Genomic DNA, 11309 nt, shown 5'->3' on the forward strand with positions numbered 1-11309 from the left:
GCTCTATTAAACGCAGACGTAATATTCACATCAGCAGGAGCAGAAAGGCCCTGAGGACATGCTAACGTGAGCCTAGCATCTGCCGGTTCATGCACCTTGCCCGTAGGTTTCATTCACATGTTCAAAAACGTCTAGGATTCGTATTTACATGCTGGTTTATATCCAGAAAAAAAATTATTTCAAATTAGCAAAACCTTCCACTGCTCCATCTGTCACTGATTTTATTATTATTATTTTTTCAAATGTCTAAAAAAATATTAATTATACAATTATACATCAAATGATTGTATTTTTTACAATATTTTCATACACTTTTACTTCTAAATTCTATATTCAAAGTATTATAATACCTCCTTCTTTCTGTTACTGATATAATTTATTGCACTTGTTTGCACAGTTTTATTTTTGACTGCTTTCCATTTATATTTTGTAAAATATATCCGCAGATTTTCAGCAGATTCCGATCGAGACGCGTCGTGTGGCGTGGAACGACGTGTTCGTTTGCCTGGAAAAAACTGTTGTGTTGCTGCAGCGCTAAATGTTACATTTTATAGTCATTATTTTACTTATTCAAAATGTTTAGATAGACAGCAGTGTACAGTAAAGTGATGAATTTGATGAGTCTGGAGGATTAAATATGTGACAAATCTATAAGAGAAATAATGTGTAATGCCTCAGAAACCTGAGAGCTGAGACACTTCCTTCATTAAGTTGTTTCTGATTGTGTTTGTGAAGCTAGTTAGCGAGCAGTGAAGCTGATTTAAGTCTCTCCCGCTGTGGCGTTTCCTTTCCCGTTGATGTTAACGAGCAGAATGTGACACTGAGACGATGTACACAAGCAGCGTTTGGGATCCAAACAGGAAACATCAGCTCCTTTAAGGCCGGGATACGCACCGTATTTCAGTGACATTTGCGCCTTCGCAGTCGTACATCCTAGAGCCACCGTGTCGGGTTTTTTTTTCAGATGTCACACTCCACACAAAGACCGCCTTCATGCAACCGGACAATAAAACTCTCAGCAATAACACAGTTACAAAATCAGTGACCTTTATGAACTCGGCCGCTATTATGAGAGTGTTGTGGCTTGTGGCTGTTTCACTGGTGAGCTGAACATTTCTTTTAGAAATGTCTTTCGAAAAGAAAAAAAAAGAGAAAAAGATATAGCAGCGCTATTGACGTGCAAAGCCGCGGGTAAGCCGCTCTGAGTCATGTCGAATAACAAAGCTAGAACAACGTGAAGCCAAGAAAAACAGAATTCTGTGGCAGAGTGACCGAAAACTTACACAATAATAGGAATTGATTTATTTTATTATTAACTTCTTTTATGGTCGGTATTCACTTTGGTTAACACTTTTTCCTACATTACCCAGAATGGCAACCGAATACCTGCTAACAGAGATGCGTTGGGATTCGCTTCATCCTTTCATACAGAGAGCGATGCAGCAGCACTTTATTGTTATGATGAGAAAACACTAAAGCGCTGCTGCATCGCTCTCTGTATGTAAGGATGAAGCGATGCAGCAGCGCTTTAGTGTTTTCTCATCATAACGCTAATACCGCTCTATGCATTCTGGAATTTCTCGTTCATATCATGCTAATAATAAAGCGCCAGGTTAAGAGTTCGTAAGTTTTCCTGTGTAACAGCTGACAACACAAAACAACAACACAATTTTTCTTTGTTTTAATTGCTTTAGTAAAAGCAATAAGAGCGAGCTGTAACATCAGGAAACCAGTCACAGAAATGAAACGCAATCAGCACCAAGTAACAGATGAACACCAGAATCACTAAACACACCGCTCGTATTATCATATAAACATCGGGGTAAAGGTTTCTTTTACAGCAAACGAACACACGTGAAACTTTTCAGCGCTGTGATCAGCTCGTGTCGTCGAACACGACGGACAGATGTTCAAGAAAACGTTTCGATCAACCAAAAGAATACCAAAGCTAGAATCTAGTGGATTATGGATCTAATTTTCTTCAATTCAGATCTCGGTCACGATATGAGGAAAGGTAACATTCCAGATGTGTTTAATTCTCTTTGTTTGTGAATTTGTGTCAATCCAGAATAAACCCAGACAGGAAAGCTAAACATTTCTTAAGCTAAGCAAAGCCTGAGACAGCACATTTCTCACGTCCAGCTCTTTGAGAGCTCGTTTTTTATATACGCTCTCACTGAAAGGGCTCAAGCAACCTCTCCAAAGCTAACAGAGAATATAATCCTCCTGTAAACAGCCCTCCTCACCTCCTGGTCTGCGGCTGTGCACACGGGAAGACGGTCACCGCTACACCAATAACTGCGGCAGCAACTGGATGGGGGGGTTTGTTCAGATGTGTTACATTAGCGCATGATGTTGGTTTATGATTAATGTTGGTACTGAAGGAAATGAAATGCAATGTCACGGGGGCACAGGTGCTGGTTTTCTCTGAACCAAAAGCTGATCCCGGCATTTTACCCAAACACACAGCAGAAAAAAACATCCCTGATGCTCTGATTAATGACCTCATGCTGAAATTACAGACGCGCTGAACACCTGCAAACTCGAGCGATGAAGGACGTGCTGACGGTCCGGAGGACGCACTTTTGATTCGTGTCCTTGTTTGTTTTTATTTCATTTCTTTTTTGTAAAGAAATGAAGACGAATGGTTAGAGTGACTTTGCCGTGAATGGAGAATGTGATCGTGATCGTGTCGTGAATCTCGTTATAAATTCATACAATCACATGATCACCTACGAACCACCGGATGCACAGAGCAGGACAGGAACGAGACACGGAATGACAGAGGTAGAGCAGACATGGTTTAGCAGTTTGTAATACCCTCAGTTATACTCGTCTTCTGATTCCTCTCCATCGTTACTGACCTCTAATCCCAGATGCTAATATTTTCTCACCCTTATGCTAATCATATCCGTATCCATCTGCGTTAGCTTCACAATCTCTGACGCTGAGTCCAAGATTCACTTTTTTAAACACACTTCAGACACACTGCAGTCCTGAGATTTAAATACGGCCTACAAACATATTATGCATATATGAATATGCAAATGAGGAACTCATATCATGGAAGCTTTTTTAATTATTTAACTAATTACTAGTTGACTAGCCTGAGCCTTCTTCTTTACATAGCCTTCTTGCATCGATTAAAACTTAACAGCAGTTCAAACCTGTCTGAATGTGGACTGTTGTGATGACACACAATCAATTTATATGATTTAGAGCTACAGCAAAGTTGATTATTTTCCAATAATAGCATGGCCCGGTGTACCTTTTCTCTTCTTAGAACACAGCATTTTGCCACCAATTAGAATTTTCTATCTATTAAAGGACAACAAGTCCTAGTTTTTTTATCCATTTATGGCTACATTTCATGTTGTGACACAATGTCTAGAACAGAAGAAGAAGCCTTTCTTCTGTCAGGTCTATATTACAGCACAGTGAAATTCTTTCTTCACATATCCCAACCTTGGAGGTTGGTGTCAGAGCACAGGGTCAGACATGATACAGCACCACTTTAGCAGTGAAGGTTAAGGGCCTCGATCAAGGGCCCAACAGTGGCAGCTTGGCAAGGCTGGGGCTCGAACCCTGATCAACAACTCAAACACACAAAACTCCACACAGGCTCAGTAAACCAGAGCACTGGATCAAACCTGGATCTCCACCACACTGCTCACTTCACAAATGTATAGAAATTGTTATTGTTCTTAAAAAGTTGTGTTCCTGAGCTCAGGTTCCTGTCTGTATGGAGCTTCTCACGTTCTCCCAGTGTGCATGTATGTGGTTCCTCCTAGTTCTCCACTTTACTGACGCATCAATGTGTGTGCAAATGTCAATGGTGTCCTGTCCTGTCCTGTCAGGCGTCTCATCCAGGGTGTATCCTGGCCTTGTTCCTAGCGTTCCCAGGATAAACACCAAGCATTTATGTGGATTGGGATGAATGAATGAATGAATGAATAAATAAATAAATTATCAGATGTGTAATATTGTGATATAATGTAAATATTGCAGGCTAATAAATAATATAAATAATACTGTAGATATTGTGACATCACTGTAATTTTTTTTAAATAAAGTTCATTAGAAGCATATGATTTGATTCTAAAGTTTTCTACAGAACAAAGATTTTAGTTTATCTTGTCAGTCACTTCTGTAGAAGTTCAATATGAGTGTGTGGGATTTTTTTACCACAATTAAACACATTATTAATAGATTTTTGATATGATGTTTTGTTTATATCGTCACCATTTAGTGAAACAAATGGATCGATTCCTGATCCGCACTGACTCTATTAAACCCCCTTTGTGTATTTGTGTTGTAATGATTCCCAAAGGACAAGCGCACAGATTGTGTGTCACCTCCAGAGCAGTAAAGCCTGTGCTGTAAGGGCACACTGCGCATCTCCAGCTGTAAGGGCACACTATGCATCTCCAGCTGTAAGGGCACACTGCGCATCTCCAGCTGTAAGGGCACACTATGCATCTCCAGCTGTAAGGGCACACTGCGCATCTCCAGCTGTAAGGGCACACTGCTCCTCTCCAGCTGTAAGGGCACACTGCTCCTTCTCTCCAGCTGTAAGGGCACACTGCTCCTCTCCAGCTGTAACAGCACACTGCTCCTTCTCTCCAGCTGTAAGGGCACACTGCTCCTCTCCAGCTGTAACAGCACACTGCTCCTTCTCTCCAGCTGTAAGGGCACACTGCGCATCTCCAGCTGTAAGGGCACACTGGTCCTCTCCAGCTGTAACGGCACACTGCGCATCTCCAGCTGTAAGGGCACACTGCGCATCTCCAGCTGTAACAGCACACTGCTCCTTCTCTCCAGCTGTAAGGGCACACTGCGCATCTCCAGCTGTAAGGGCACACTGGTCCTCTCCAGCTGTAACGGCACACTGCGCATCTCCAGCTGTAAGGGCACACTGCGCATCTCCAGCTGTAACAGCACACTGCTCCTTCTCTCCAGCTGTAAGGGCACACTGCGCATCTCCAGCTGTAAGGGCACACTGCGCATCTCCAGCTGTAAGGGCAGACTGCGCATCTCCAGCTGTAACGGCACACTGCTCCTCTCCAGCTGTAACAGCACACTCCGCATCTCCAGCTGTAAGGGCAGACTGCTCCTTCTCTCCAGCTGTAACAGCACACTGCTCCTTCTCTCCAGCTGTAAGGGCACACTGCGCATCTCCAGCTGAAAGGGCACACTGCTCCTCTCCAGCTGTAACGGCACACTGCGCATCTCCAGCTGAAAGGGCACACTGCTCCTTCTCTCCAGCTGTAAGGGCACACTGCTCCTTCTCTCCAGCTGTAACGGCACACTGCGCATCTCCAGCTGAAAGGGCACACTGCTCCTTCTCTCCAGCTGTAAGGGCACACTGCTCCTTCTCTCCAGCTGTAAGAGCACACTGCTCCTTCTCTCCAGCTGTAAGAGCACACTGCTCCTTCTCTCCAGCTGTAAGAGCACACTGCTCCTTCTCTCCAGCTGTAAGGGCACACTGCGCATCTCCAGCTGTAAGAGGCACACTGCGCATCTCCAGGTGAAAGGGCACACTGCGCATCTCCAGGTGAAAGGCCACACTGCGCATCTCCAGCTGTAAGGGCACACTGCGCATCTCCAGCTGTAAGGGCACACTGCGCATCTCCAGCTGTAAGGGCACACTGCTCCTTCTCTCCAGCTGTAAGAACACACTGCACATCTCCAGCTGAAAGGGCACACTGCGCATCTCCAGCTGTAAGAGGCACACTGCACATCTCCAGCTGTAAGAACACACTGCACATCTCCAGCTGTAAGAGGCACACTACACACCTCCAGCTGTAAGAACACACTACACACCTCCAGCTGTAAGAACACACTACACACCTCCAGCTGTAAGAACACACTGCATATCTCCAGCTGAAAGGGCACACTGCGCATCTCCAGCTGTAAGGGCACACTGCGCATCTCCAGCTGTAAGGGCACACTGCACATCTCCAGCTGTAAGAACACACTACACACCTCCAGCTGTAAGAGGCACACTGCACATCTCCAGCTGTAAGAACACACTGCATATCTCCAGCTGTAAGAACACACTGCACATCTCCAGCTGTAAGAACACACTGCATATCTCCAGCTGTAAGAACACACTACACACCTCCAGCTGTAAGGGCACACTACACACCTCCAGCTGTGAGAGGCACTCTGCGCATCTCCAGCTGTAAAGGCACACTGCGCATCTCCAGCGCCTCCTTCATCAGTCCCGACTTGGCGGGAGGCGCTGATGCAGAAAGCAATGCAGCTCCAATTCACTTCAACACACACACACGCGCGCGCGCGCTCCATTCAGTGTAAATACAGGCTAAAAAGCTCTTACTTGATGAAATAACTCGCGCCTTCTGTTGTGAATCCTTCCTCCCATCCCCGCGGTAAATCTGCACAAAATAAAAACACACACTATAACACAGAATCTGCATAGAGTTAAACACACACGCGCGCACACACACACACACACACACACACACACACACACACACACTGTACACATTTTATTTCACTCGTGCTAGAACTAAACTTAAAACCGAACGCCTTTGATGTTTCGAATCTTTGCATCTTTGTGTCACTTTGAAGTTCCGCATCAAAAAAAACAATCCACCTTCCAGGAAATCTTTTGATCTTTAACGAATTAACGAACTGATTTAACGGCTACAAGCTGAAAGTCTGAGTTGATTCGGAGCACCAGGACTCGGACGGTCTCCTACCTGATCGGATCATGTGGCCCGAGTTGACAGGTTCTCCAGTGCGGGGATGGAGCCAAGTGGTGCTGCGAGTTTGGTCGCTGGAAAACGAAAGGAAAGCACAGACACACACACACACACACACACACACACACACACACACACACACACACACACACACACACACACACACCTGTTAGGCTACGAGATCGACGCGAAATGCGTATAAGGAGCCGTTAAAACAAAACAGATCCATAAACGATCCAGTCGCTCACTTGATGAAAAACACTCGTCCATCTCTGCACACTCCATAAGCCCAGTGTTCAGGTAGAGTGTCCCGGCCGAGAGGAGCCGCCATGATCCAGCTTCACTCTTCTTTCATTCTTCTCTGCTCCAGTTAAAGGGGAAGCGCAAACTCCTGGGGGGTTGTGTTTATATATATATATATATATATAAATAATAAATAAATAATAATCCAAAAATATCCTCAAAAGATCAAACAGTGTCTTAATAACAGCAGTAATAACAACAACACCCCCTTGATGCTGTGTTGTTACATCTTAAACTTATTCCTAAGAATCAACCTGTTAATAACTAACCTGCACTACTCCATGCTGCACCTCCACCTCCCTCCACTTCATTCTCACCATTATAAATTCCTCACTAATCGTGACAGCTTGTGATTGGTTACGCTTACAGACAGGGGGCGGGGCAAGATTTGTTCCCTCTCACACCTGATCGCAGATTTTATTCCAGTATTTTGAGTTCTTAGCAGGTTTAGACTGACTAATTCCACGCTGGATCTCCTAATCCTCTGCAGAGGCGTTAAGGGCTACTTTGTAGTGGGAATTTGCACCTCCTAGTGGTCAGAAATAGTAATAAAAGTTAAAAGTTAAAATAAAACTCGTTATTAAAACTGCTGGGTCATGATTTGGGGTCATTTCATTTCATTTAGAGACCACATCACTACTGTCACTGTATTTCGATGACTTGTACGTGTGTAATGGCAATAAAGTCTAATCTGATCTAATCTAATCTAATCACGTCAAAAATCTCATGTTAGTATTGATTTTTCAGAAGGAAAAAAGGGTTTTATATTTCTTCACCTTATATTAATAAATACATCTTTCCCTTGTTTGTTATTGCTATTTGGTAAATTATTATTATTATTATTATTATTATTATTATTATTATTATTATTATTATTATTATTATTATATTAGTAGTAGTAGTAGTAGTAGTAGTAGTAGTAGTACTAGTATTTAACATTAATAGTTGTAGTAGAATAAGTAGTAGTAGTAGTAGTAGTAGTAGTAGTAGTAGTAGTAGTAGTAGTAACATTAATAGTAGCACTAGTACTTGTAGTAGTAGAAGTAGCAGTACTATTAGTAGAAGTAGTAGTAGAATTAGTCATAGTAGAAGTAGTAGTAGTACTAGTGGTAGTAGAAGTAGTAGTAGTAGTAAAAGAAGTAGTAGTAGTAGTGGTTGTAGTAGAAGTAGTAGTAGTAGTAACATTAATAGTGCTAGTAGTAATAGGAGTAGTAGTATCAGTTGGAGTAACATTAATACTAGTAATAGTAGTAGTAGTACTACTACTAGTAGTAACATTAATAGTAGTAGTAGTAGAAGTAGTAGTAGTATTTGTACTAGTTGTAACATTAATAGTACTACATTAGTAGTACTAGTAGGAGTAGTAGTATCAGTAGGAGTAACATTAATAGTAGTACTAGTAGTAGTAACATTAATAGTAGTACTAGTAGTAGTAGGAGTAGTAGTATCAGTTGGAGTAACATTAATAGTAGTAGTGGTTGTAGTAGAAGTAGTAGTAGTAGTAGTAGTAGTAGTAGTAGTAGTAGTAGTAGTAACATTAATAGTACTAGTAAGAGTAGTAGTATCAGTAGCAGTAACATTAATAGTAGTAGTAGTAGGAGTAACATTAATAGTAGTACTAGTAAGAGTAGTAGTATCAGTAGTATCAGTAGGAGTAACATTAATAGTAGTACTAGTAGTAGTAACATTAATAGTAGTAGTAGTATCAGTTGGAGTAACATTAATACTAGTAGTAGAAGTACTAGTATGAGTAGGAGTAACATTAATAGTAGTACTAGCAGAAGTAATCACAGTAGGATTACTAAAAAAATAGTTGTAGTAGCAGTAGCATTAATCCTAGCAGTAGCAGTATGACAGCAGCAGTATTAGTATTTGTATTTCTATGACATCATATAATAATACATTTTGTATTTAGTAATTTGAATACAATAGGATGAATAATGAGGACAATGTAAATGTGATCTTTATAAAAGATGTTTAAACCAGTTCGTACAGGCAGTGATGTTATCTTCATGGTGCACATTATCACACATTATGCAAAACCTCTTCCTACTTCCTACTACCACCCCAAACTCGTCTTACCTGTGTGAAATTAATGTTTAAAAGAGCTTGAACTCAGGGTATTGTGTAAAAATATTGGCACCACCTAAACAACAACAACAATGGAAATAAGATTTAATTTCTCTCAGAAATATCAAAATATAAAAAAAAAATCATTATTTAGTTAATTAGCTACTCTGCTAATGTTTCTGATGCATTACCGCTGAAGTTCCTGGTGTTCACCTTTCTCAGAATGTGTTCTTCTCTCCCCTTATTCTCTCCGTAGACTTGCTTGTTTTTGTTTCATTTCTCCTTATGTGTAAATGTTTCTCAGATCCCAGCAACATCTCCGTTGGCTTTGGCAGGATCCGACATCCAGCGCATTCCAACATCAAAGGCCTCCGAGAAGCATCAATATTTTAGCACTCGGTCCCTTCTGAGGGAACTGGCTTTTGTTGGCACGTCACCCTTGTTCCTGATGCACTTTAAAGCAGAGCACATTACACCAGAAGCGTTCGTGTATCTCAGGAAGAAAAAGAGACAAAAAAAATTCTCATACGCACACACACTCAAAAACACACACACACACACACACACACACATATATATATATATATATATATATATATATATATATATATATATATATATATATACATATATACATAAACGTCCTGTATTGAAGTGCTGTATACAATTCTGGACTCTGTTTGGTCAAATGGTGTTGATGGTATAAATGGAATAAAACATCAAAACTGATTGATGTCCGTGACATTTTATTATCAACTATGAGTTAGGGTCAAATGAAAAAGTTTGTACACCCCTTTTTTTAAACTAAAACTCAAGATTTTCATGTTTTTTTTTAAAGTAAACTATGTAAACGTTGGTTAAAATATATGTTTGATCATTGTTATTCAATACCTTAAATAAGACTATGGGGGGCACAAATATATAAGTTGGCAAACATTTTAAATGGGAGATAAAAAAAAAAAAAGAATGAGAGCACGAGAGAGGGGGTGCAAACTTTTCAGCTTGCTAATACACTGAACTTTTCTATATTTGACTTTTTTTCACATTTTATCAAGTTTCAGTCGTGTGAAATGAAGCAAACTTTTGCACTCAACTGTACATAAGATATTTTTCCACTTGAAGTTCTGACAGTATTATATAAAAAAAAGGCTTCCAAGAGACTGATGCTTGAGTAGAGAACTTCTGTGTGTGTGTGTGTGTGTGTGTGTGTGAGTGATTGACAGTCCTGTGCTGCTGCAGTAAACCACTCGCCTCCTCAGAGACTCACATCAATCATGTCAGAGTAACGTGTGAGATGATGAAGGTGAGTTAGCAGTTTAATTATAATTCATCTTCATCGTCCTCCTTGCACATTTCTGTCCTCTGCCCTGATGTTTTTTATACAGTGTATTCTTTTATTCGCCTTCATCCTTCTATCTATTCATCTCTCAGTGCCCTCAATTACACCTTTACGTCCTGCACTGTACACACTGCTCAGTACACTCCTCTCTCTCTCTCTATCCTTCATGCTCTGCCTCTGTCACTCAGTTCCTCTATTCATCTTTTTTTATGCCTGTCTCCATCTTTGTATCTCTCTATCCATCTCTTTTCTCCTTCAGTCCCTCTCTCGACTCCTTCTTTCTGTTTGTCTTTCTCTCTATAAACCTCTTTCCCTCTTCGTGTCCTTCTCTCTCTATCCATCACTCTCATTCTGTTCATCTCTCCCTCCATCATCTCATCTGTCTATTTCTTTCTGTCTCACTGTTCATGTCTCGATTCTTCTCTCCCTTTCTTTTGTTCTCTCTCTCTCTCTCTCTCTCTATCCATCATTCTCATTTAGCTTCTCTCGCTCCATCTCTTTCCATCATTCATTCTCTCTTTCTCTGCAGCAAGGTGACTCAATGTTGATGTTCTCTCAGAGGAACAGATGAAACGGATCAGCTCTGCTAAATTACTCCTCGCTGGATCTTTTCGCTCTGCAGCAGAGGAAGAAAAGGAACACTAAGAAGTAAAACTATTTGAAAGGAGACATCATGACTTTCACCAAAATAAGTTTTTATAGCCAACATGCTGATGTAATGCTTTGTTAATGCGTAATACATAAAGCTTTAATTAAACAATTAACTTGTGCTTATTTAATTAAAAGAAAATGGATTAAAATTAAAATCAAATGGTGGTCATTTGAAACTATGTTCTTTAACCGGGCTTTGTTTTAATAACTCATCGGAA

At 40.9% G+C, this 11309-nt stretch overlaps 1 protein-coding gene across 12 annotated transcripts in view; it reads right to left on the reverse strand.

The window, feature by feature from the left end:
* plekha7b (pleckstrin homology domain containing, family A member 7b) overlaps window positions 1–7456 on the reverse strand; it is a 111808-nt gene extending 104352 nt beyond the window's left edge. For 7 of the 12 annotated variants that reach the window (XR_007139345.1, XR_007139344.1, XM_047807676.1 and 4 more), the window contains exons 1-4: window positions 7301–7455; window positions 6977–7119; window positions 6726–6802; window positions 6341–6398 (exon numbers count right to left, since the gene is read on the reverse strand). Coding sequence is in view for 10 of the 12 variants with exons in the window: in XM_047807687.1 (XP_047663643.1) it covers window positions 6341–6398; window positions 6726–6802; window positions 6977–7059 (218 nt within the window). In the remaining 2 variants the exon portion in view is untranslated. Of the gene's footprint in view, window positions 1–6340; window positions 6399–6725; window positions 6803–6976; window positions 7245–7300 lie in introns of those variants that run through there. The other 5 variants (XM_027178452.2, XM_027178451.2, XM_027178453.2 and 2 more) reach the window with 3 other exon arrangements.
* Window positions 7457–11309: the final 3853 nt, after the last annotated feature.

The sequence above is a fragment of the Tachysurus fulvidraco genome, chromosome 2 (genome assembly GCF_022655615.1).
Source record: "Tachysurus fulvidraco isolate hzauxx_2018 chromosome 2, HZAU_PFXX_2.0, whole genome shotgun sequence".
Taxonomy (NCBI): Eukaryota; Metazoa; Chordata; class Actinopteri; order Siluriformes; family Bagridae; genus Tachysurus; species Tachysurus fulvidraco.